Source organism: Hippocampus zosterae, chromosome 15 (genome assembly GCF_025434085.1).
Source record: "Hippocampus zosterae strain Florida chromosome 15, ASM2543408v3, whole genome shotgun sequence".
Taxonomy (NCBI): domain Eukaryota; kingdom Metazoa; phylum Chordata; class Actinopteri; order Syngnathiformes; family Syngnathidae; genus Hippocampus; species Hippocampus zosterae.
In genome coordinates this window covers 11400812-11425533 of record NC_067465.1, presented here as the reverse complement: position 1 = coordinate 11425533, position 24722 = coordinate 11400812, and the positions used below count along the sequence as shown (strand labels likewise).

The 24722-nt window shown below is 39.8% G+C and overlaps 3 protein-coding genes across 3 annotated transcripts; all 3 read left to right on the top strand.

The window, feature by feature from the left end:
- Positions 1-199: 199 nt before the first annotated feature.
- Positions 200-5433, top strand: uck2b (uridine-cytidine kinase 2b). Its single transcript, XM_052088818.1, has 7 exons — positions 200-366; positions 2733-2892; positions 3203-3299; positions 3442-3584; positions 3844-3941; positions 4021-4069; positions 4161-5433. Exons 1-7 carry the CDS (start codon positions 262-264, stop codon positions 4295-4297), a joined length of 789 nt encoding a protein of 262 aa, XP_051944778.1. The 5' UTR covers positions 200-261; the 3' UTR covers positions 4298-5433.
- Positions 5434-6780: 1347 nt separating this feature from the next.
- On the top strand, positions 6781-9723 carry czib (CXXC motif containing zinc binding protein). The gene is made up of 8 exons (XM_052087493.1): positions 6781-6949; positions 7030-7113; positions 8304-8360; positions 8451-8532; positions 8609-8640; positions 8747-8824; positions 9072-9137; positions 9445-9723. The coding sequence occupies exons 1-8, from the start codon at positions 6944-6946 to the stop codon at positions 9520-9522; spliced, it is 483 nt and encodes a 160-aa protein (XP_051943453.1). The 5' UTR covers positions 6781-6943; the 3' UTR covers positions 9523-9723.
- Positions 9724-11761: 2038 nt separating this feature from the next.
- On the top strand, positions 11762-24363 carry scp2a (sterol carrier protein 2a). Its single transcript, XM_052087682.1, has 16 exons — positions 11762-11883; positions 13488-13545; positions 13639-13710; positions 14244-14375; positions 15080-15144; positions 15520-15646; positions 15725-15788; positions 15870-15956; positions 16046-16196; positions 17408-17555; positions 17836-17943; positions 18175-18328; positions 19446-19542; positions 21112-21241; positions 22648-22727; positions 23597-24363. Exons 1-16 carry the CDS (start codon positions 11830-11832, stop codon positions 23690-23692), a joined length of 1623 nt encoding a protein of 540 aa, XP_051943642.1. The 5' UTR covers positions 11762-11829; the 3' UTR covers positions 23693-24363.
- Positions 24364-24722: the final 359 nt, after the last annotated feature.

Genomic DNA, 24722 nt, shown 5'->3' with positions numbered 1-24722 from the left:
GACATACGATATACGTCACTGTACGTTTCACACGATTGGATATAATTTCCTGACCCGAAAATTAGATATTAAAAATCACTCCCCTTAAAACACTTTACGTGACAATTTTGTGATTCTTAAATATAATTAAAAGCAAAAATAAGCACATGTAAAATGCCAAAAATCAAATTTCACGAGTGTATAAAACAACGTGTGGGGATATGGGAGGAGCCCTGTATCGGTGATCTTTCAGCCCTGAGCTCTGAGCAGCACATTGCAAGTATGGCCGGCGACTCTGAAACACACCTCCGAGACCGAGGCGACAATACCGACGTAATACGACAACCTTTTCTCATCGGTGTCTCTGGGGGCACCGCCAGCGGAAAGGTCGGCATTATTGCTAGCAGCTGGGGTGACTTTATCGAAGTGTCACTCGTTTTTTGCGTTTAATGACGTGTTACAGCAGCTCACGCGTCTGCCGGCTGCTGGTTGACCGCGTGGCTTCGGTGCCACTTGATTGACAGGCGTTTCTTCTGGTGAACTGTCTCGCCCCCAGGATTCACCCGCTTTAACATAACGCGAAAGAACGCCATGTGGTGATTTCTGTCGTCGTTTTGTTCACTTAAACTAGTAATCATGAGACTCGACTCGCCAGTTTTGTCGGCGGGTATTCATGATTTTAGTTTTTGCTGCTAGGCTAAATTCCATCAGACGCTAGCCTCGCTGGCAATGTAAGACAATGGCCAGTGCTGGTGTTCTTCTTAGCCATCCTTTTGTTTGTAAACAGTCCCAAGCATTTTTTTCATGGTCCAACTTGTATATATTTTACTTAAAATAAAGTGGCATAGTGTGTCACAAAATTATAAAACGCGTGTCGAAACAAACGCGACTTGAAGATTACAGTTTAAAAACAATGGTAACTAATGACCCATATTCGACTGCAGAGATGTTAAGATTTCCCCCGCATCAAAGCGCCCACGTCTCTTTGTTCGTCGAAGGTGAACGTGGCGCCTTGTACGCCTTGTTTTTATTGACATAATCGGAACCATCCATTTTGTAACCCATTATGGTTCGTTTTAAGATGACTCGTTTAGCGTGCGTAATCAGCCTGCCATCAATATATATATAACGCACGCAGCCAAATAATACGGTGTCAAGCGTTTTAGGTTATATGTAAAGTAAGGTTACGTTTTAAAAAAAACCCAAAATTGTCGTTGAAATGAAAAATCTATTCAAATTAGCTCTGTTAAAATAAGCCACTATGTATTAACCGATGGCTGCGTTTTATAGATTACGTTACACGAGCGACAATTTTAGCAAAATGTCACCAAACTAGATCATTTTGTCGCCTTTCATCTTATTTGAGAAACTCAACCTGCGGGGTTCCCCTTGCTGCCTGTGGGGTAAATGGAATTAACTACTGTTAAAAAAGCAAACCTGTATACCTATGACAGACCATTTAATATGTGGCATTTGCCGATGAGGCAGATGCCTTGACTTAAAATGAAACTGCCTTTATAAACCTTATTTTGCACATTGTGGTTGGTTGGTTGGTTACATCTGACTTGTGCAGAAACACTGGCAAAACCAGTATGATTACATAGCTGCTTGTCATCACCAGGATATTTGGAATGGAAATTTCAACCTTACTAACTAGGAAAACAAAATCGAAGCACAAGTTATAAAAAAAAGCAAAATCAGTGCACTGTTTGCACCAGACTACAATATACAGTAATATTAAAATGTATATATTTTTTGCTCCTCCCTTAACACCAATCAGTAACACAAGACTAATTTGGTCTTAAATTACACTTATGCAGCCCAGTTAGAATTCAGTGGCTGTTTGGATGGCATGATGTAATATCAACCTGCTTGTATGAAAGGAGTGCTGGCTTGCTGCGGCACTTTTTTTGGGAGAATCTGAAATTTGCAATGCAGATAAATGATTAATTGCCATCAAGTCTGTGTTAGGTACCCAGAGCAACAATTCACCTACAAATGGCGATAAATACAAATCGTTGGGTACACCTGCACACTCTGAGGATGGCGTAAAAAAAAAAAAACTAGCTTTAGAAATGCGTTCTACAATCACATTAAAAACGGTTTGAATCACAACATCTGACAGTATCAACCAAATTAAGTTTTTTAATGTTCTCTCATTTGGCTAGTGAGTGTAATTGAAAATCTATAAATTCTATGGCTGACCCAAATATGAAATCTTTTTGGAATTTATCTGCTTTTTAAAATGTTTACTAAAGGAAGTAAGAAAACAAATTAATTCCCTATCAGTCAGCATCGGAGTAGGCCTGACGAAAGACCTTTGTTTGGCTTGATTTTGATGAACCCAACAATGGCACAGCCTCGGTCGGTCAGAATGTCCTGTCAGCACTCACCAAGAGATACGTGCAGGATAGGAAAGAATTTTATTAAAACAGATTGAGCTATTATGATGCTTGAAATTTAAAATACATTATTTCTTTAAAATGTTTTAAAATAAACTTGTGGTTGTAGCAAAACTGACTTTTAGGTATAGAAAAAAAAATTGCAGTAAAAAAAAAATCCATGGGGGGGCGAGTTATCATTTCTGCAGCGCAGTTTTTTTCCACTTACAAGTTACTTTGGCTCCAACTACAAACTTGTTTTCTACGCTGACAAGTCATTTTTTGGGCCAACAATTTTCCGACATTTCTTTTGTACAGGTTCAAGTTACTTTGGCACCAAATTTACTTCCACAACTTTCCCTTGAATTGCAGTCCTCCGTTTGTGGGAAGATAATGGAGCTGCTGGGCCAAAATAAGATTGACCATCACCAGAGGCAGGTGGCCATCCTAGGCCAGGACAGCTTTTACAAGGTGCTGACCCCTGACCAGAAAGCCAAGGCACTGAAGGGCCAGTTCAACTTTGACCATCCAGGTATATAAAACTCATTTCGTTGAGGAAATTCTATGTAGCTTCGACGTCAAGCGCTTCAGACCATGAAAGGTAAATGATATGCAGAAGCATGTGCTCCATTTTAGGATTGTCTCCACCTCCTCGTAAACCGTCTTCTTCCGGTTTCAAATCCCAGCAGTCAGCAGGCCTTTCTCAGGGGCAGCTGCTCAGAGATTGAACCAAACAGCTGTTGGCTAAGGGCTTACCAAACGTGCCGCGCCAGTCCCCCCGCGTGTCTCCGAGCCTGGGTTAAGATAAGCTGAGCCAGGGTACGCCCTTTGCTTGCTTTTAGATGCCTTTGACAATGAGCTGATCATGCAAACGCTCAGGGAGATCCTGCAAGGGAAAACTGTCCAGATCCCCGTTTATGACTTTGTCACCCATTCCAGGTGAGCACACGTGTTGGTTGTGTGACACGTGCGTCTTAATCACTGCCAAGTATGTTGTGTGGTTAACCACCATTAAATTCAACGACGCAGGTTTCTGAGCACTCTAATTGGCTCGTTTGGAAATCTTTCCTGCACATTTCAGGAAGGACGAGTTTGTCACAGTGTATCCAGCCGACGTCGTTCTCTTTGAGGGCATCCTGATGTTCTACTCGCAGGAGATCCGTGACCTATTCCAGATGAAGCTGTTTGTCGACACTGACCCAGACACGCGGCTCTCTCGTAGAGGTGTGTGAAACAGAATGGAGATCTCTTCAGAAGCACACAAACCAACCTAGTATAAATGTGACGCCATGACAAGACAAGACATTGATGCCACTTCTTCCATTCTTTTGCCACGTTTCGATTTCATTTTCAGCCATGCCTCAGCTCAGGATTCACTTTTAATCCTTAAAATGTGTTCAGGATATGAATAATTTTGGGCGTGACAGTGTTGGCGTAGACACTTTCATTTTTTTCCTCCCGATTGCTGCAATTTCTGTTCCAGTTTTGCGAGACATCGGTGAGCGTGGGCGGGAGCTGGAGCAAGTGCTGTCACAGTACATAACTTTTGTGAAACCGGCCTTCGAAGAGTTCTGCTTACCAGTATGTGATGTGGCCAGATCAACGTGGCCGTTACACCATTTCAGTTTTTGACCCTTCATGTTTTCTTGACCTGAACTAGACCAAAAAGTATGCTGATGTGATTATACCCCGCGGAGCGGATAACCTTGGTAAAGCTACAATCAATAGTTATTCTCTATTGTGAATTGTTGACATTCTTAGTGAGGGTTTAACACTTCATCCTTTACCTTCTGTCCACAGTGGCCATCAACTTGATTGTACAGCACATCCAAGACATTCTCAACGGCGGCCCAAGCAAGCGTCACAACATCTGCACCAATGGCCACAGCACCCCGCGGCAACGACGGACGTCGGAGTCCAGCAGTCGGCCGCATTGACTTCGCCGCACCTCTATTCCCAGGCCGAAGAGGCGTGATGGGCCAGCGCTGTAAATAACGCCTGTTGGCACCACTGTATTTAAGATGAGTGAAAGGAAAATGCATTTGCATCACAAATCAAAATGCCTTTTTATCACGGTGACTACTCCTTGCCATTAGTTGGACTCATTGTAATTGCTGAATTTTGGGATTCACGGTGATACCAGAAGAGTGAAAAAGCATCTCTTAGTCTAATGGTGACCTTGGGTTTATGTGGACCCACATGTTTATCTTGCAGGTTTAACTTTGTTTTCAATGTATCCCCTGTGGCTTCATCGAAGTTCATGCTGATGATGAATAAAAGGGGGGGGGTATTATTATTATTTTTTTTTTGTGTGGGGGGGTCCTCTGATGAAACTTGAATCTCCCATAGTCTGGGAGTCTAATAAATGTTTGTTTGGATGCGATCCAGATGAGGATGTGGTCTCCAACCAAGGTTGACAAAAGAAAAAAAAACTCAAATTGCACTTTGTATTTGTATGACAATCTTGGTATTGTTTCCTGCTACTTTTCAGTGTTTTCCCGTCTTGTGAAGTTTTCAGTGTCAATCGAAAGCATGTTTACCCTGCCGTGTAACATTTGTTTGCTGCGGCAAAAACGTAAAATTAGGAAATGCCAGTCTTATACCTCACCAATGATGCCAATAACTGGTGAGAGATGGCTTGCTCTGGCATGACTGTTACATAATTTCACATTTCTAATTGGGGACAATATGTCGGAAGATAATGCTTGGTTGTAATTCTTATTTTTTTCAGTCATATTTAAGTTTGCATAAAGCCTATACTCAGGTTACCAAAAGGGTAGTTGATGCAGCAGCAATATCAGTGTGGCCATAAACCACCACAAACCACCACAATGCCTCCATGAAGTTCCCTCAGGTTAACACGCACAGCAAGTCTCCACGCTTAATTACCAGTTGTCCTTCAGATTACAATAAAACAGCTTTGAATCCTTTTTTTCTATTCCCTTCAATGTATTTTTTAGGATCCGATTTACTGAACGATGCCATGCTGCATGGCTGCTGGGTAATACTTGAAAGACTTGTATATCGTTATCAAGCATCATTGCTTACGGTAAATAAAATGTCTGACTGTCAATACGTTGTCTCATGTTTTTGTACGTACCACCCGACAAATCTAATACGACACAAAACCTATGAGCTATGTATATCAACATATCAACTTTTCTCATATATATATATATATATATATATATATATATATATACTGTATTGCGAAGCGGATGGATTAGGCTAGACTCAGTTTATGATCGTGTTATATTTTGTTTGTAATTTTGAAAAATCTATATATATATATATATATATATATATATATATATATATATATATATATATATATATATATATATATATATATATATATATATATATTATTTTGCATGATAAAAAACGGTCTGAAAAAAGTGGTCCATAATTAACGATTCAGTTTTCCAAAGTAAAATGCCGCAAGTGCGCTTTCTGGCCTGTAGATGGCAATGTTTTCCACAGTTATGCATGAGGAAAAGTCACAGAATTTTTCATCGTCGACGGCAGTGGTTCGTAACCTGGGTTCAATCGAACCCTAGGGATTCGGTGAATCGGTCTAAGTCAGGGGTGCCCAAACTTTTTGGATCGAAGATCTACTTTTTGATCAACTAACCTCACGGGATCTACCCTTACCGGCGCGCGCACGCATACACACACACACAAATTTAAGATTTACCTGCTTTATTTTATTTTTGAAATATATTTTTTTGTGAAAATGAGACTGATTAGTGTGCAGTGTATATTAACACAAAAAATATATTACTAACATGTACAAAGACACACAAATGGTTGTTTGTCTGTTTTCTTCTCGACACTCCTCAGATCTACTTGGGACGTGTCTTAGATCTACCGGTAGATCAGGATCTACCTAATGGGCACCCCTGGTCTAAGTGGTTCGATGGAGCTTCTGCCAGGGAGGTTCACACACCTAACTCAACATGTCAATTAGTTATGACACGTCCGCTTGGCCATCACTGGCTGCAGACGACCACACTCGATGGTCAACTATGAATGTCGTGATAGTACGTCGTAAAAAAAAACACTGCCAAAACCCCAATGATGCAAACAAAAAGAAATAAATGCTGCAGTCAGAACAAAATAATGGAACAAAACATGCTGAGGTTGCAACACTTCTTTCTTGTGTTTTTTATTTATGCATGTATATGTTTATTTGTTTTTTTTGCATCATTTATACATTTCCATCCTTTGGCCGTTTGTAGCATTTTCTAATTTGCAGTGGTTTACTTTCGCTATTGTTTTGTGTTTGCTGTTTTTATGTGGCACGTGTGTTTTGTCTTTTTTTTTGCATCTTTTTACGCATGTATGCAACATTCCTGTACAGTACAGTATTTGCAGCGTTTGATCGTTTGCGTTTTGTCCTTGTCAGCCACCGTAAAAAATGCACTTCAAAGTAAAAGTGAAACGAAGACACCTAAAACCCTGACATTGATAATCAAACAATTAATTTCACGCATTAGTCAGACAATAAGCAGCCTTTTATTTTTTTAGATTTCACCTTTTCAATTTACTGAGTCTTCCTGAACGCAGCAGGGCAACCCAAGATGGTGGTACGTGGAGCTTTCGCACGTCTCTTCATAAACATCCAAAGCATTGTGCGCATGGAAATCTGTTCTTGTTCTCCTGATAGAAATTCGGGCTGCAGTTCAAAGCCACCCTAGAGAATGTCACCAACGTGAGACCAGTGGGCGACGACTTTCGCTGGTTTCTGAAGGTAGGCTGTCTGTCAAGCTAATTCTGCTGGCGTGCCAATTCTGGCTAAACAAGTAACACATCCTGCAATTTGCCTTTAAACTTGATCATCCGAGGTGTCCTGACCTACAAATGTGGCAAAACTACTCGTACTCCAATTTCGTGGTTTAAAAAGACGCCTTAGGTAAAAGAAGTACCGATTCAACATCTAAACTGATGTAAAAGTAACGAAGTACAGACTCTGAAGTGCATTTTAGTACACATACATAAACTACTTGTTTTTTAACTGCCTTTTAGAGGTGCCAAAACGATTCGATCAATCGACAGCTAATCAATTATTGAAATCATCTACAATAATTGTAATAATTAAGTAACTGTTTAGAGATATTGTTTAACCTAGAATTGTTATGTTCCTCTGATTCAACCTTATCAACAGTAATTATTCTCTGATTTTTGAATTCCTTCATGAAAGCAAACTGAACATATTTTGTTTAATCAGAATAAGACATTCGCAATCATTCGCTTTTACTTTGGAAAATAATGGCTGATTCACAAACAGAATCAATATCAAAAAGGTTGGCGAGTACATCAATCCTTTTTGTAATCTTGCTTAATTGTTGTGTAATTGTTGTTTTTTTCATCATTAAACAAGACCAAATTAATGTCAATTTATTGATAAAAATTAATTGGTAAAAAAAGCAAAATACAATTGTATCCGATTAATTGATCAATCAATGGAATATTCCATATAATAATCAATTGTAAAAACATTCAACAGTAACAGCCCTGTCAATTATTAAAAATACTGATTCTCATTTTGACAACTTGGCACAATAAACGGCTCACCTCTTTTCTGAGTTTGGTAATGTTGTGTATGCAAGCTTGAGCCCTTAGGCACTGTGATGACATTTTCAGTCTACAGCAAGTGGCAGCACAAGGCAAAATGGCCGCCCCTGGAGATGAATAAATACAGGTGGATGTTTTCCGCTCAATTCATATTCCACATACGCGATATGAATCAGAAATGCTGTGTTAAGACGAGTTGGGGCCGCAAACATTGAAAAGAAAGTTTTCGACTCCCCCTTTCAAAATAGCTGGCAATATGGCAATGAGTTAATATGGATTGCATATTTTATTGCTTCATGTTAGTCATTTATGCCATACTTGACACATGTTGGATAACATTGTAACGTGCTTTTCTCTATATTTTAGCTCAAGTGTGGGAACTGTGGAGAGATTCCTGATAAATGGCAGTACATAAACCTGGCAGTAAGAATGATGCTCGACATTGTATATGTTAGTTATTTCTGTTGTTCATTTGAGCTGTATTTACTCACGTTTTGTTCACTGTGTGCTCAGGAGAGCACACCATTAAAAGGAGGAAGGGGAAGCGCTAGCATGGTGCAGAAGTGTAAACTATGTTCCAGGGAAAATTCAATCGGTAAGACCCCGCATGTCAATGTCTTTGAACTTGACACTCCCATCCGCGTAGACTCCTAAAAGACGCTTTTGTACAGATATCCTCGGAGACACCATTGCGCCATATAACGTAAGCATATAGACTTAACTCTACCTTTTGATAAAGGCAATTTTCAATTCTGTCATTTGAAACCATTTTGTGTCACTTACCCTGGCTGATGTCTGCTTCATCGAAGGCTGTGGACAGTGAAAAGTTCAAAACGATGGTGCAGTTTGAATGTCGAGGCCTGGAGCCCGTTGACTTCCAACCGCAAGTATGTAACTTCGCTTTATAACAGACGAATGGAGGCGAGGGGCCATCCATGAAAGAGGATTGTTCGTTAAATTGAAATAGACTTTTTTTCCCATGGCCTAAAAACACCCAGTACAGTACAAAGTTATTGGGAATAATAAACACTCCAAAATTGCTTGAAACTGTTTGTTGTAAGTTTATCCCAAACTATCTCAACATCTCTGGTTCCTACTGAATAAAATTATTTTTCCCTTTCAATCTCCCCTCAGGCTGGCTTTGCTGCACAGGGAGCAGAGTCTGGAACGCCATTTCCTGAAGTAAACCTACTTGAGAAAGTAAGACTTGTTTTGCTGATTGGGCTCGACTGAAGTATTGTAAATTTTCTGGGAAAATATGACTGATGACATAATTTTTTTTCCGCAAAAAAAAAAAAAAAAGATCGGACTCTTTTGAAATTCCTAGTTTAATAGTTTAATTCAAATGCCGTTAAACCCTAATCTTTTGTCTGATCACTTGTTTTCTATGACACATCTTTCAAAGGTTATGTCAAGTTTAATTTGAGGGGCATATCCCATTTCTTGCTTCAATAATTTCAGTGAACATATTTCACGTGTTCATACTCACAAATTTTGTTGTCCACAGGATTGGACAGACTATGATGAGAAAGTCAAGGAATCAGTGGGAATATATGAGGTCACGCACCAGTTCATCAAGTGCTAATGATGTCATGTGACATGTACGAATGGTCACTATTGGCAGACATTGTCCAGTTTCCAGATGGATTCCGAAGATGTCAGAGGGGTCACAATGTGGCTTATTCAATAGGTGCGGCACACATCAACTGATATGAACATATTAATGGACACACTGCTCGATTCTGATTTCTTCAATGCCCTCAATAAAATTAAGGTGCAGATCTTTGGTTGAGAATGTTTCATCCTCGCATTTGTGTTGGGGCTCAACATGTGTATCTGGCTGCTGGACTTTTTGACGGGCAGGCCACAGGCAGTTCGGGTAGGCAGAAATACCTCCAGCACAATCGTGATGAACACAGGGGCCCCCCAAGGATGTGTGCTGAGCCCCCTCCTCTTCACTCTGCTGACCCACGACTGCACTCCCTCATCCTGCTCCAACCTCTTCATTAAGTTTGCAGACTGACAGGTCTGTGGTGGGTCTCATCAACAACAACGATGAGACGAACTACAGGAGTGAGGTGAGCAGGCTTGCCATGTGGTGCAAAGACAACATTCTCCACCTCAATGTGGAAAAAAACGAAGGAAGAACGCACACCCAGCATGCTCCACTGACCATCTACGGTGCAGCAGTAGAGAGGGTGAGTAGCACCAAGTTCCTTGGTGTGCACATCTCTGAAGACGTATGTTACACATAGAGCATATTTGACAATAAAAGCTGACTTGACTAAAAGCCGTAAAACCCCAGGCTCACTGGTACTGTAGTTGGTTTGAAAATTACACTGGTCAACAAGTTTTGACAAATTTTTTTTCAATCGGGGTTGAGCGTATTTTTATTTTTTTTACAGATTCTGAATCTGCCCTAGTTTTTTCCCTAGCACACCAGCCTTACATAATGTAATCACAATTTATAATACATAATATAGTAATATTTAATAATTATGCGTTAGGTTCAGCAACAGGTGGATTTTTATCCCCCAAATGTCACAGCTATAAATTACAACCTTTGGCGAGATCGGCCTTCACCTCGCGGGAAGCAGACGATTGCCGAATTGTGTAACGTGTGGCGATCAAGTGTTGCGAAAGTTTTGTGGAGATATCACAGAGGAAGCAGCTAAAGTTGGATAGTTTCTTGCGAGAAAGCCTTGCATCATTGGAAGGAGAGTAAAGAGAGGAGAATTTATGAACTCCCAGACTGAACCATGGGATTAAATAAGAACCTATTTCTCAGCAAATCGTGTATTCCTGAATTATTAAAAAATATGCAGCATTTGTTTGTAAAAAATAAACCTAACATCAATGTATATTGTTGTTGTTTGTGTTATTATCATATGCAATTGAATAAGTAGACCATTTCAGAATTCGAAATTTGGGACTCTCAAAATGCATAATGGGACTCATACTTTTCTGATCAGCGAGTCCCTGGGACTCGCAGGGCTCAAACTGTAAGATTATCACTGAATTGACCAGTGTTATGGATTGACTAGGAATTGTGTAATTGTTTATATACTGTAAAATAAAATTTATTTTATATAAATATACTGGGCGGCCCGGTAGTCCAGTGGTTACCACATCGACTTCACAGTGCAGAGGTACCGGGTTCGATTCCAGCTCCGGTCTCCCTGTGTGGAGTTTGCATGTTCTCCCCGGGCATGCGTGGGTTTTCTCCGGGTGCTCCAGTTTCCTCCCACATTCCAAAAACATGCATGGCAGGCTGATTGAACACACTAAATTGTCCCTAGGTGTGAGTGTGAGCGCGCATGGTTATTCGTCTCCGTGTGCCCTGCGATTGGCTGGCAACCGGTTCAGGGTGTCCCCCGCCGACTGCCCGAAGACAGCTGGGATAGGCTCCAGCACCCCCGCAACCTGAGTGAGGATTCAGCGGTTCGGAAAATGGATGGATGGATAAATATACTGGAAATTATAAGGGAACAAATACACCTAAAATTAAAAATGGTAACTCATTCAGAAAATATTCATAATAATTCAACATTCTTAAGCATTTACCAAAATTGAGATTTACATTTTATTTCTGTAGAAGAGACCTCACTCCGTGTATCATTTTTAGAAACTTGACTAACTTCATCTTTAATTTGCAGTTGACCTGACTATTTATATAGACATACTTTTTCTTCTACACTCTTCCCTACACACACGTTTTTCTGAAAACTGACAATATTATTACTTTTTTCCTGATCGGAGGCGGAGTGATTGCAAAATGAACTTCCTTAACGCCTGTTTGCCTAATAGACGATCTTTCCCCATGAGTGATTAAAACCGGAAGTGCTTCTGCTTCTTGATGCACAACTGACATTCACACAACAAACATCGAACGATGGCTCCTCGAAGTAGAAATCGTGTTTTTGTCATCGGCGTCGGCATGACGAAGGTAAATTAAACTATCGTTATCTTTATAAAAATGGCAGCGATTGTGTAACACGATTCTCGTCTAGGTTTTCAAGAAGTTTGAAGCCGTGATGTAGGACTCTTCTCCAAACATCAAAATAACATTTCACATTTGCAAGATTTTTTTGATGAAATGAGTCCAAAAGTATATATATCAATTTTGTTGTTATTAATTCGGTGGACATTTGCAAGTCTCGAGTTCGACTTAATACGTGTTGCTACTTGTTATGCAACGTGTTCAGCGCTCTCAGTGCATAGTTCATGTCCAAGGCAAAATGCGTTTTAAGGGTCCTTTGACCTCTACCTTCGTTTTTTCACCCCACAGCAACCTTCTGTCGTTACATTTTAACACTTTCTGTTCAGAACATTTCTATTTTTAGTGTTCTTTGTCTATTCTGTTGTTGTAAAACATTGCCTTGTGTCATGTAGTCCTTGGCTTGTGGAATGATTGGTAAAAACCAAACTTAAATTTCTCAGGGAGCTCAAGACCAGTACAGTATTCAGAATTTTGATGCAGATTCGATTCACCTGGTTGAATTCTTGTGAATTACAATTAAGAAAACCGCTTTTATTTAGTTGGCTGTTAGTTTTGTAACATTTAAGTGTCAAATGAATTTGTTATGCTAGTTTTTCGTTCTTGAATTGGCTTTTAAGTTTTCAATCTTGTTTGTAAATGCGTTTGATTGTTATTTTATACATTGCTTTGTTAGCTGTTTCTTTGTAAATGCATTTGGGTGTTGTGCTTTTGGTTGTGTGAAGCACATTGACGTGTATGAAATGTGATTATACAAATAAGAAGAGAACAAAAAATGAATTTTGGAATAAAAAACCTCATATTTTTGGGTAGGCCCTCTGCCAAAATCCATCAATGATGCGACGAAGCATTTTTTTACCCTGATGCTACAACCCTCCCCCCCCATGAAAATTATTCTGAACAGCATTGTTTTCTACAAGCAAAAGAGGCAGACCTCACCATATTTGTCGACACGTGTTGTGACAAATACTTCCCCGCTGACCCATATTATCACACACAACAAAATGGCTATTTTTTTGGTCAATATCGTTATGTTTGGTTGTAGTCCCTTTTGGGGTCTTGAGTGAAATTTAAGTGTTCAATAATTGAATATGCTTAGTGTTTTGACAGAAGCTGTCTTCACAAGCGTGGACCCCTCTAGGAAGCTCCCCACTGTAGGAATTGTTTAATACCGTGTTTTGCAATCTCGATTGAGTCAAGGCATGTATGAGAAAGCACGAAAGAAAAATATTACAATGAACTTCTGCCCTCTAGTGGAAGAGCCTTCAATTGTTTTGTGAGTCTCTCTCCATCCGTTACTGGTATGGATAGTTGGACAAAAATAAATTATTTCGAGTAAATTAATACCTTTGGGAGCAATTAAGTGACATGTGATTTTTTTTTCCCAGAGTAAAACAAAGGAAATTAAATACTTTTTTTGGTTGTTGTTGGTGATATGCAGTATATGTCACTTGCTGTTAAATGTAATCTTATGTGATTATTTTATTTCATACTTGAACATGCTATAAATTAGTCAAACTTGTTTGTTTTTTTCATGTGTTTTTTTGTTACAGTTTGACAAGCCTGGAGCTCGAGGCGACTATGACTACCCTGACATGGCCAAGGAAGCGGGTGCTTATCTGAAACGAATTTGGACATTGCTCAGCCACTCACAAGATTATTGGAATACACTTTGATTTGTATGATCGTTTTCTTCTTTTGCAGGTGAAAAGGCTCTTGCAGATGCAGGAATCCCATACTCTGCAATTGAACAAGCCTGTGTGGGATATGTCTACGGTAACACATTGGCCTGCGAAGTTCAAATGTTGAAGGCTATCATCACAATTTTTATAATAAAACATATGTAATGTAAAAAAAAAGTTTAATATTACAATATATCACTTTTGTTCCTTTAAAATATTGATGACATGAAAATTAGTCATGTTTTGTTTTACAAATTTAAAATCATTTATTTCAAGAGTTTTATCTTTTTAAAAAATTGAGTTGAAAAGTATTTTTTAAAATAGTACTAAAAATAGAATCGTTAAATGTTACTACACAACATAATTTGAATTAGTTAAAAAACAAGGAATTTGTCACAATTTAAACATTTACATGTATATCATAAATATTGTATAATATTGCAAGATATTGGCTATTTTCCTTCTAAATATATAATTTTAAATAAAATTAAAAATATATATATTTTCAATGTTACCTGTTATCACACTAACAACGTTTTACCTTATCACATAACAAAGCTCAAATATAGGTTGTCTTGGTCATTTTTGTCTGATGCACCTTTCCTCTCCTCCGTTTCGCTGTCTCAGGGGACTCCACATGTGGGCAGAGGGCCATTTACCACAGCCTGGGCCTGACCGGCATCCCCATCATTAACGTCAATAATAATTGCTCCACTGGCTCCACTGCCCTCTACATGGCACGACAGCTGATCCAAGGAGGTGAGTTCAGCAGGATCTTTTTTTTCTTTCTGGTGTCATCTACCTGTTTACAAAATGACCTCACAGTCGGATTGGTGGAAGAAACTGCAATGTGATGTCATGTAAAATCCCGTTAATTTTTTTGCAAAAAAAAATGTTCCTAAATCAACAAACGGAAAATTCTCACATTGTTTGGCAGTTTAACAGGTTATAAGTACATCGAAGCATAATCTTTCTTACTTTGCTGTTTTAGTTTTTGGGAGCGAACATTTTAATTGAAGTGAAGTGAAACCGAAAGGAGCTCAAAGTCATGGATGCACTTTCAGCTGTTGGTTGAATGGTCCAAATACAAACATAGCGCACTCGAAATTGGCCAAAATTCATGCCGAAACCGTCACAGAGACAAACTAGCCAGGTTGGCGATACGAGTCACTCGGCCACTTGATGGAAAACACACTTTTTTTTTTCTTTACATTCTTTTTTTTTTTTTTTTAAATACAATACAGTGCCATTTATATTTGAAAATAAAGGGATGTAACAAAATGTGATTGTATTTTGGGGGGGGTGCAGAGGCGGATTGTTGGAATTTGAATATCTTTCAATGCAAAATATTTAATGGATATACTGTATGAGTAAATTTAGTTACACGCTTCATAAATTAAAAGATAGCTCAATTTAAAATGTCATAAAGTAAGTTAATCAAAGAATTTCGAATTTCACTTCAGGTCTTTCTGACTGTGTGCTTGCACTTGGATTTGAGAAGATGGAGAGGGGCTCTTTGTCCGCAAAGGTAAAAAAGGAAACAAAAAAAAAAAAAAAGTTTTTCGTTCTTATGCAATTTCAAGTTCAGAGTGTAACGACTTTTATGTTGATCTGCTAACTGGGTCAGTCCTAAAAGTGAGAGTTCTGTGGTCCAAGATACTCCCTTTACACATTTTTGTGAAAATTTATTCAAAAAAAAAAACAAATGGAAACATGCATTTTACTATAAACAAGAGAACACATTTCTCAATGAAGACAACTTTGCCAGTGTCAGTCAAAATGGAGCATTATCTGTCATTTCCAGCTGAAGTATAAAACCTCATTACATTGTGCAAGTATCTCAAAAGTTGTAACATATGGGCATTTTGATGGTTTGAAACAGCTGAAAGATTTCTTCTTGTAGTTCCTGGATAGGACCAATCCCATGGACAAGCACATGGAGGTGATGATCAACCGTTACGGCATGGTGGCCGCTCCGGCAGCTGCGCAGATGTTCGGTAACGCCGGCAGGGAGCACATGGAAAAATACGGTATACCTGTGGCATTTATAAAAGAACCGCATGGAAAAAAAGCGACACTTGATTGTGTCTAAGCGTTGTCATTTGCAGGCACAAAACCCGAGCATTTTGCCAAAATCGCCTGGAAAAACCACAAACATTCCACCAACAACCCGTGAGTTACAAACAATACACGATGCAATTAAGAATTCGATTTCGGATCAATGCTAAGATAAGAATGCTCATGTATTTGTAGATATTCTCAGTTCCAAGATGAGTACACGTTGGAGCAGGTAATGAAGTCTAGAAAGGTGTTTGAGTATTTGACACTCCTGCAGTGCTGGTAAGAAACCCGCATTCGTTCATTACATATTTCCAGAAGGAATGAATAAAACAAAAATAGTGTATTGGCGTACATTGTCCTCTCATTAGCCCTACATCAGATGGCGCTGGTGCTGTGATTTTGGCAAGTGAGGATTTTGTTCGGCGGCACCATCTGGAGAAGCAAGCGGTGGAGATTCTGGCCCAAGAGATGGTGACTGACCTTACAACTACATTTGATGAAAACAGCTGCATTAAGATGGTAAGGAACGCCCTTTGTGTTTTTGGTCTGTACTTGAGTTGTTCCCACAAGGATCATGTTTGTTTAAAGCGCTGATATGAATGTTAGATTTTAAAATCTTAATCTGCTTTATTTTCCACACACATTGTGTGATATTTGGTCAAAAGGATCGTTGTATTACCTGTGGTTTAGGTCGTGTGTGTTAGCTATCACAATCTCTTACTTACCAGAAAAAGCCGGCATGGTCAAATAGGTGAAATATTACTGCGTGCAAATAAATGGAACACAATGAAACAGGCGCTTGCCAGGAGCCTTTTCTGCTGTAGTACGTTAATTTCGCCAGTAGACGGAGGTGTTGCTCTGCACACGACACTTGGTTTTTAGTGAAGAATTACGTCGTCACTTTGTCGTGTATTTTGAACAAGAAATGTCTGAAATTCTGCAAATGACTGGATTCAAAAAGAAAATGTACGGACTAGCGAACAAACAGATTTTTTTGTTTTTATAATCTTTTTTTTTAACTATTTTTTTTTTTACTCTTCATGATGTAGGTGAGGCTCCATTCGCCCTCACGACCCTGTTTATTGAATAATGACTTCACAAACTACAAAGTCGCGAATATTTCAAATTATGATCAGCTCCACAATGTGCACCTTCATAAATACACATCTTTTGAATATGGCATTTTCTTGCAAAATGTATTCAATTAAAAAAAAAAAGATACTGGAAAAATAAGCTGACGACAGAATGTGTTAGTTTGCATGACTGCGTTGTCAAAAATAAATCAATGGGTTGATGTAACGCTTCAGAATTAATTCATGAACTATAAAGGATGCTTTTCCTTAAAGCAAGAGAGGCACATTTCTTTTGGAAGAGCACAATAAATATTGCATGAGTAAAAATGCTGAGTTGTATTTTTGTCTTATATTATGGAGCAAAGTTGAAGTAATACGGTAGATAAATAAAAATCAATGACTGTTTTGTTTCTTAATCCCAAAATAATTTTGAAAAAGTGCGCACACACGCACAAATTGATCAATTATTGGTAAATAAAATCCAATGAGTTTCATTGCCTCTCGTGCTTCACATATATTTAGTTTGGCTTCCCATCCGGAAGAGGTATTTTAACCTGTAAACAAAGTTACTTGTAAAAACACTACATATCACAACTGGAAAGATATTTGCACAAGCTCGTATTTGCTGTGAACATGCTCCTCCTTCCCGTTCTTTAGGTGGGTTACGACATGTCACGGCTGGCGGCCAAAAAGTGCTTTGAAGCATCAGGTCTGCAGCCTGCTGATGTTGACGTCGTGGAGCTGCACGACTGCTTCTCTGCCAACGAGCTAATCACCTACGAGGCACTGGGACTCTGCCCTGAAGGTACTCTTTAAGATGGCCTAAATGTCAAGAAGACTACATTAAAGCTCGTTTTCTGTTCATATGGAGTGCCTTGAATGAACAAATATGGCAACTGAATCAGTGTCATTGGCAAAAAACAACGCTGAGTCAATGAAGAGGCTCATCAAACTTCTTTGGAGAATTAATTGACAATATATGTGTGTGTGTGGGGGGGGGGGGGGGGGGGGGATCACACCAAACATAAGCTGCTATTGACAAATGGCCAAACCGTGAATTGATTGGTGGGCTTTTCTCTCAACAGGCAAAGGAGCAGAGCTGATTGACAGGGGGGATAACACGTACGGCGGCAAGTATGTGATCAACCCCAGTGGCGGTCTCATCTCCAAAGGACATCCTTTAGGAGCTACGGGTACATACTTTCGATTTTAGCCACAAAGATAGTCGGAGAAATCTGTCGCTTGTCTTTTTCCTCATGTATCAAAGCTCACACCATTCATGGCTACCCAATGAGTCACTAGATAAGCTGCTGAATAACTAATCAGCAGGGGGGCTCTCAACCTTAGTGGTAGAGACCTGATTTCAAACACCCTTGCACCCTTGAACGGATTTGCACTCAACCGTTTCCTGTCTTTTGACTCAGGCCTGGCGCAGTGTGCTGAGCTCTGCTGGCAGCTCAGAGGTCAGGCTGACAAGAGGCAAGTCCCTGGGGCTAAAGTAGCCTTGCAGCACAACATTGGCTTAGGAGGAGCAGTTGTGGTCGCGCTTTACAGAATGGGATTCCCGCAGGAGCCCAGGTATCCTGTGTTTTGTTACTACAGTAGAACTCCTCTACAATGAAATCATGCTTGCACCCAGAAATTTTTCACGACAGAGTACTTTTCACGACAGCAATTTTGATCTCAGATGTAAACACGCACACGCACAAAAAACGTATATGTGTACCTGTACTCTATTTTTATTCCAATAGTGCATAAGTATGAGAATACACTTATTTGATTTTGTTTAACATTAACATACATTTGTTTTATTATTATTAAATACGCCACTTTGGTGGTTTAAAAAAGTCATTTATACTCTCTTGCTTATCAACACTTTTCATTTGTTGTTCTTGGGTCAGTTTTGTAGCCATTTTATACCAAGCAATACAACCTTCTTGCTGTGTCTGAAACTGCTAGTGAAATTTCTAACCACTTGCTATCAAGAACAAAAACTTCTTGTACTACTGCGCATGTGTAAACCAGTGTGGTGGTTGCTGTTGCCATTTCCGAGCTAAGGAGTAGCAGTGGCTGTGGCAGGCTGAGGTTGGATTAGACTTTTGTGGTAGGCTTGTTTTCGTTGTAGTGAACCTCATTGCGAGGCAAGGGTGGAGAAAAGTATTTCGTATTACGCAACAGGGCGACTTTTCGTTGTAGGGGGAAACAGAAAAGAGGGAATGGCTTTAATGCCTGAATGCATTTTTCACACTCGGGGGTATTTTTGCACTTGTAGGTTTCGTTGTAGAGTACCAGTAGTTTTACTGTATTCATGTAGAATCAATGTTTTCGGGGGGGGTAGAAGAAAAGACGTGGGATGGTATTCTCAATTGGGGCATGTATGCACCTTCCCCCCCCCCCCCCAAAACAAATATGATGAATTATTTTTTTGGGGGGGTGTGTGAAAAACTCCATTTCAATCACATCTGTTGTGTTGGTGTAGAAAGCCAAAACACACTGTTGTTTTCCAAATGCCTCACCTGTGTAACTGAAAGTGCATTCAATATTGAGGCGTCCACATTTCTTCTCGTTCATATTATGCAGGATGTCAACACCCTTAATAGTATGCCTGACTTGGCGTTCGGCCGAAGATGAAGAAATCTTTAGCGCTTTTTTGCTCGCCGTATGTTTCAACGTCTGTTTTTTTTTGCCTTTTCAGGTTCCACGTCCGCGCGGTAGCCACAAGTGCGAGCAACGGCTTGGAGGGCTTTAAATCATATGCTGTCTTCAAGGAGATTGAAAAACATCTGCAAGAGGTTTGGAAGCGCGGCAAGCATTAGACTTTGATTTGATCAGTCTATCAAAACAGTTCATCTTGGCAGACATGCCTATGAATACGTAACATAGCTATTTTATGCCGCAACCTCGATCGCTGAGCATTGTCACAGGACTGAGTTCAACATTAACAATTGTGCTTAGCGTGTGCGAGAAGCTGACAGCTTGTAATATTTTGCATGAATGAGAGTAGCTTGTCACTCTCAAATTTTTGATAGCCAGACACATGCCTGTTAAAGTTTCTACTTTTTTAAACGGAATGTCCAGGATGACGGAGGCTGATGTACAAATCAAAGAAATGGTTTTATTAATTCAATACAATACAAAAACTACCACAGGAAAGCAATGGCTATGGTGGAGAGGGCTACCCGGGGTGGGCTACTGATGGTCAGGTCTAGTCAGGAATCTTAATGCTAGTAGCGGGCACAGAATCCACAGCACACAAAGAAATAGTGTAAAACCAAATCATGAAACTACAGGTAAGGGTAAAGTGAATTCCAATCAAACAAACCAAAGATGCAATTTAGGCTTAAGCCAGTATGACTTGAACCCTTACACTATTGCACATGGCCCGAATAAATTCAATGTCAAAAATAAAGTTGACTACCTTTTAAAAAACAGGCTTACCCAGCCAGTACTGGAGACTTGGAGAGACTTGAAAGGATAACTGGAAGCTACAGGAGTCGTAAAAGTTCGAAGGAGCCAGATGGACTCGAATGTGGCAACCATGTACGAAATTCAAATGCCATTTTCCCCATACCTGAAGCCACCACTACTGATAACAACAAACCACACAGTGCGCTTCAGGGCGGCAACTTGCGCTTTGAAGCTCAAACATGCACGATATCAGCTAGGCAGTGTATGTACGTAAAACTCCGCCCTTCTACCAGGGTATTGTGGTTCTGGTCGACGCAGTAAGAGGGGTGTGAGCATTATTATAAAAATGTAGTGGTTGCAAACATCAAACAAAACTCATAAAACCAAATTCAACACCTAAGCCAGGGGTCGGCAACCCAAAATATTGAAAGCACCATATATATTGGACAAAAAAAAAAAAAGGAAAACAAATGTGTCTGGAGCCACAACAAACATACTCTCAAAATGACAACGTTGGCTATAAATACTCAAATGAACTTTCCCGATTAAGCGTTTTTTCCTTGCAGTGCATCCTGTAGAGCAGGGGAGCCCGACCTTTTTTGATCAAAGCTCTATTTTTCGATCAACCAGCCTCCCGTGACCGCACACGCATGCATACGCACACACTTATCAGGGAGCCACTAGGCAGCGCTAAGGAGCCGCATGCAGCTCCAGAGCCGCGTGTTGCCAACCCCCGACATAACCAGTAGCAAGCAGGTGTGCTCACCAAACACTCCCAAGTCAAACTGTGGGACCAAAGGGAAGGCCGCAGGGTTCCTCCCCGATTTATAGTCTCCCCGGGGCCCTAAAGGGCTCCCGTTCTAGCACCCTGGGGAGGAGAGGAGGTTGTAGCATATAGCTGGTCTCTACCTGCCACGTTAGGATGCTGAAAGGCTTTTTTTGTCCTCCTGCAGGAAGGAGCAAAGCTCGTCAAGAAGATTGGCGGCGTCTTTGCTTTTCAAGTGAAAGACGGACCTGAGGGGAAAGAGGCGACCTGGTTTGTGGATGTGAAAAATGGCAATGGCTGCGTCACCAACGAATCGGGTATTTCACTCTAATTTCAAGACATTCGAGCCCATCCGTACTCGAAAGTTGTTTTTTTTCCCTTTGGAACACCTCTCACACTGTTCATACATCTTAGCTTTCAGAGACAACAGAACATTGAGACGCGAGCATTTTGGTTGACAAATCAAGTTTTTTGAAGAAGCGTTGCCTTGGCTGGACACACCCCTTCAAATCTAACTTCAAGCAATGTTCCGGCATTGATTGCAAGCTCCTTCGGTTTTTATTCTGGTTAATTAAATATCAGTTTGTGTTTTCTCTTCCTTAGTCGTGCCGCCACGCGATCGCACAGGCGCTCATTCCAAGCTGTAATAGTCGTCATTGCCGGTATCTGAAAAACATTGGTGAATTTTATGCTCTTTTCCCTGAAAGTTGCAAATGGATCTTTTGATGTGATCATTTCCTGCTATCTCATTAAAAGAATCTTGCCATCCAACAGCCCACACTGCGGAAAATAGTGTCGTAGCCAAAGCTCTTAATGGGTCCACAGAAAGAACTTCAGTGATATTAATAACCCGAAGAAAGTTTGGAAAGTGAGATTCACAAGGATGTTTCAGCAGTAGACTGCCAAACAGTGACTCCTCAAAGGAGACGCGTGGTTAAATCTCATCAGTAAAGATACTTTTGGTTGATTTAGGTTCAGGTAAAAAAAAAAAAAAGTATCAGAAAAAAATCTGTGTTCTTTTAAGCCTGCTTTGTTTAAATTGTTGTGCATAATGTTGTATATAACTCTAGATAGTTTTTTTTCAGTGTAAGGGAAAATGACTCCAAAATGTAAATAAATAAATGAATAAATTTCAGATTCTAACAAAAGGTTATGGGAGCTCTGAGACACAGCAGCACGTCTTAAAAAGTTTCATGACAACTTTAATGAGTAAAGAACTCCTTCTAGTTGTATGCGGTAAATTCTCTTTTCAAAATAACTGAAATGTTAAACTTTTTTTTCATTTCAGCCAAAAACAAAAGGCGCAGAGTTCCCACAGTCTACGGCACCTTCTACAAAGTTAACCACAAATTTAAGCCTTTCATGCACCAATAATGAGAACCTGTACCCTGATAACATGATGAGTTGTCCACTGTAGTAACCTCTGTCCCCAAAAGGGTTACATCAATATTTTTTCATGTTAACGCAGCTTTAAATTGATCTCAGGTGTCAAGTTAAAAAAAAAAAGCCTGGTGCTAATATTCGTCACTGTGTCAAAAAAAAACAAGATGATGTTTATCGACTCTTTAGAAACGCGAAGCAAATACGTCTGGCTAATAATTTTGAACCAAAACAGTGGAATGCTAAAATGCTCGGTTTAGACACTTGGTGCACGGGAGATTTTTGAATCGGAATACAATTCGAATGTCATGTGCTGAGTCATTCTAAGCAATGTTGCTTTCAGGTACTAAGGCTGATTGCACCTTGACCATGAGTGATCAAGATCTTCTGGATGTGATGACAGGAAAACTGAACGCTCAAACGGTGTGTGCCAAAATACTTATCCCGTTCTCTGTACCACGGCGATGAATGAGCAGATTTTTTTTTTTTTTTTTTTTTTGGGATACGGGCAAAAAAGATCGTTGACCTCACAGTGCAAAGGTTCAATTCCAGCTCCAGCCTCCTTGTGTGGAGTTTGCATGTTCTCCCCGGGCCTGCGTGGGTTTTCTCCGGGTATTCCGGTTTCCTCCCACACCCTAAAAACATGCATGGCAGGCTGATTGAACACTCAAAATCATCCCTTGATGCGAGTGTGAGCGCGGATGGTTGTTGGTCTCTGTGTGCGCTGCGATTGGCTGGCAACCGGTCCATTGTGTGCTCCGCTTTCTGCCCGAAGACAGCTGGGATAGGCTCCAGCACCCATTGTTAGGATAAAACAGATCGGACAAGTGGGAGAGATGTTTTTGATACCGCTACCCTTTACTCAGTTTTGTCATGCAGGAATCGTACTCATCAGTTCTCCAAAGAAGTCTTTTATAGAATTAGTCTTTTGAAACCAGCATCGACCAGTTTCTTTGGATGTATTGTTTAGTAAGTACAACTGTGTGCAAGTCTCAATTTATTGAGGAGTGTGAGGGAGACATCTTTTCAAGCTGTGTATTGCTTTTCATCCAGCCTTCAAACCCTGAACCTTCTTTTTGGAGTATTGACTAAATAACACAAAGGGAGAACAGGTCCACCTCCAAAAATGTAACGATAAAATCCCTCCCAGGTGTCAATACTGCAATGCAGATTATCTTCTCTTGGCCACTGTCTGACACAGCTCTCTCTCTCAAAAAAAAAGATTCTATTCCAAACTGGACATATCCCGGAAGTCATTGGGATGACTCATCGTATCTCTTTTTCTCCTCCAGGCATTTTTTAAGGGCAAGCTGAAGATTGCTGGGAATATGGGCATGGCCATGAAGCTGCAGACCCTTCAGGTGGCACCAGCAAAGGCCAAGCTGTGATTTCCGGGATGCGAATGAAGCTTTCGCTTTGGTCTTTAAATCATTTCTGACAGACGTCAGTGCCGATAAGATCAAATATTGCCGATTCTGCACGCCTCACCTGAATATGTCCTTCTGCTCTAAAGCATTAATGTGAACCTGCGATATAAGTATATACAGTAGGTATGTGTGTGAGAATGTGTATTTATGAATATATATATACACACACACACGTACAGTGTCTATGCTAAACAAATTCTTGAATGAGTTCATACAGTGTAATTGTTTCTGAAATGACATAATGGAGGAAGAATGAAAGAAGTGGAGATGCTGTGGAGCACATAAAGCGCTGCATTTTTTTTCTGTACAGAAAAAAAACGTTGAGATATGGAAGGTATTGCGGTTTACCTTGACATGCACACAAAGCCGCATGACTCCTTGACAAGATGATCTTGAAATAGAGCAACTTAAAACAACCCTTTTTTTTTAACCATCAGAAAATGAAACTACTCATTAATCCAAGTGTTAAAAGATGAATTAACCTATTCATTTTAACCAATGCGATTAAACACAATTGCCTTCTGTAATTTCTCTTTTGTCCTGAAGATTAAGTGAAACATCATGATCATTTGAAGAACGGTTTATAGCACAACGTTCAGCTGCACAATGTGTTTATTAAATAGCAGAAAGTTCCCCTTGTGTGTTTTTTTTTTTTTTTGTGGGTCGGGTGGGTGGGGTTAAAAAATATTCGTGATGATACTAACTTGGGCAAACAAATTAAACTGCGATAGAAGTCGAATTAAACTGGAAAAAGCTAACATGGATTCAAATGTGAAGCAATTCCCAGTCTAGAAAGACTTTTTAAAAAAAATTGTTTTAATTAAAAATAAGGAGCCCATTTCTGTTAAGTGACATCCAAAAAAAAAACCCCTCATTACTGGAACAAACCAAAAAAAAAACAAAAACATGTTCAAAGTCAAAAAGGTTCATTTCAAAATTCAAAAAAAGAAAAAAAAATTTTTTTGTTAAATGCTGTAGTTAAACATGCACT

What these genes read in the sequence shown, in the direction of transcription:
- czib (XM_052087493.1), top strand. An exon ending in GGCAGTACATAAACCTGGCA is followed by an intron (nt 8,361 to 8,450) that starts GTAAGAATGATG and finishes CTGTGTGCTCAG; the next exon opens with GAGAGCACACCATTAAAAGG. An exon ending in TTCCAGGGAAAATTCAATCG is followed by an intron (nt 8,533 to 8,608) that starts GTAAGACCCCGC and finishes GCTTTTGTACAG; the next exon opens with ATATCCTCGGAGACACCATT.
- uck2b (XM_052088818.1), top strand. Translation starts at nt 262, where the DNA reads ATGGCCGGCGACTCTGAAACACACCTCCGAGACCGAGGCGACAATACC. An exon ending in GTTCAACTTTGACCATCCAG is followed by an intron (nt 2,893 to 3,202) that starts GTATATAAAACT and finishes GCTTGCTTTTAG; the next exon opens with ATGCCTTTGACAATGAGCTG. An exon ending in CACGCGGCTCTCTCGTAGAG is followed by an intron (nt 3,585 to 3,843) that starts GTGTGTGAAACA and finishes TTTCTGTTCCAG; the next exon opens with TTTTGCGAGACATCGGTGAG.
- scp2a (XM_052087682.1), top strand. Translation starts at nt 11,830, where the DNA reads ATGGCTCCTCGAAGTAGAAATCGTGTTTTTGTCATCGGCGTCGGCATG. An exon ending in TGACATGGCCAAGGAAGCGG is followed by an intron (nt 13,546 to 13,638) that starts GTGCTTATCTGA and finishes CTTCTTTTGCAG; the next exon opens with GTGAAAAGGCTCTTGCAGAT. An exon ending in CTGTGTGGGATATGTCTACG is followed by an intron (nt 13,711 to 14,243) that starts GTAACACATTGG and finishes TCGCTGTCTCAG; the next exon opens with GGGACTCCACATGTGGGCAG.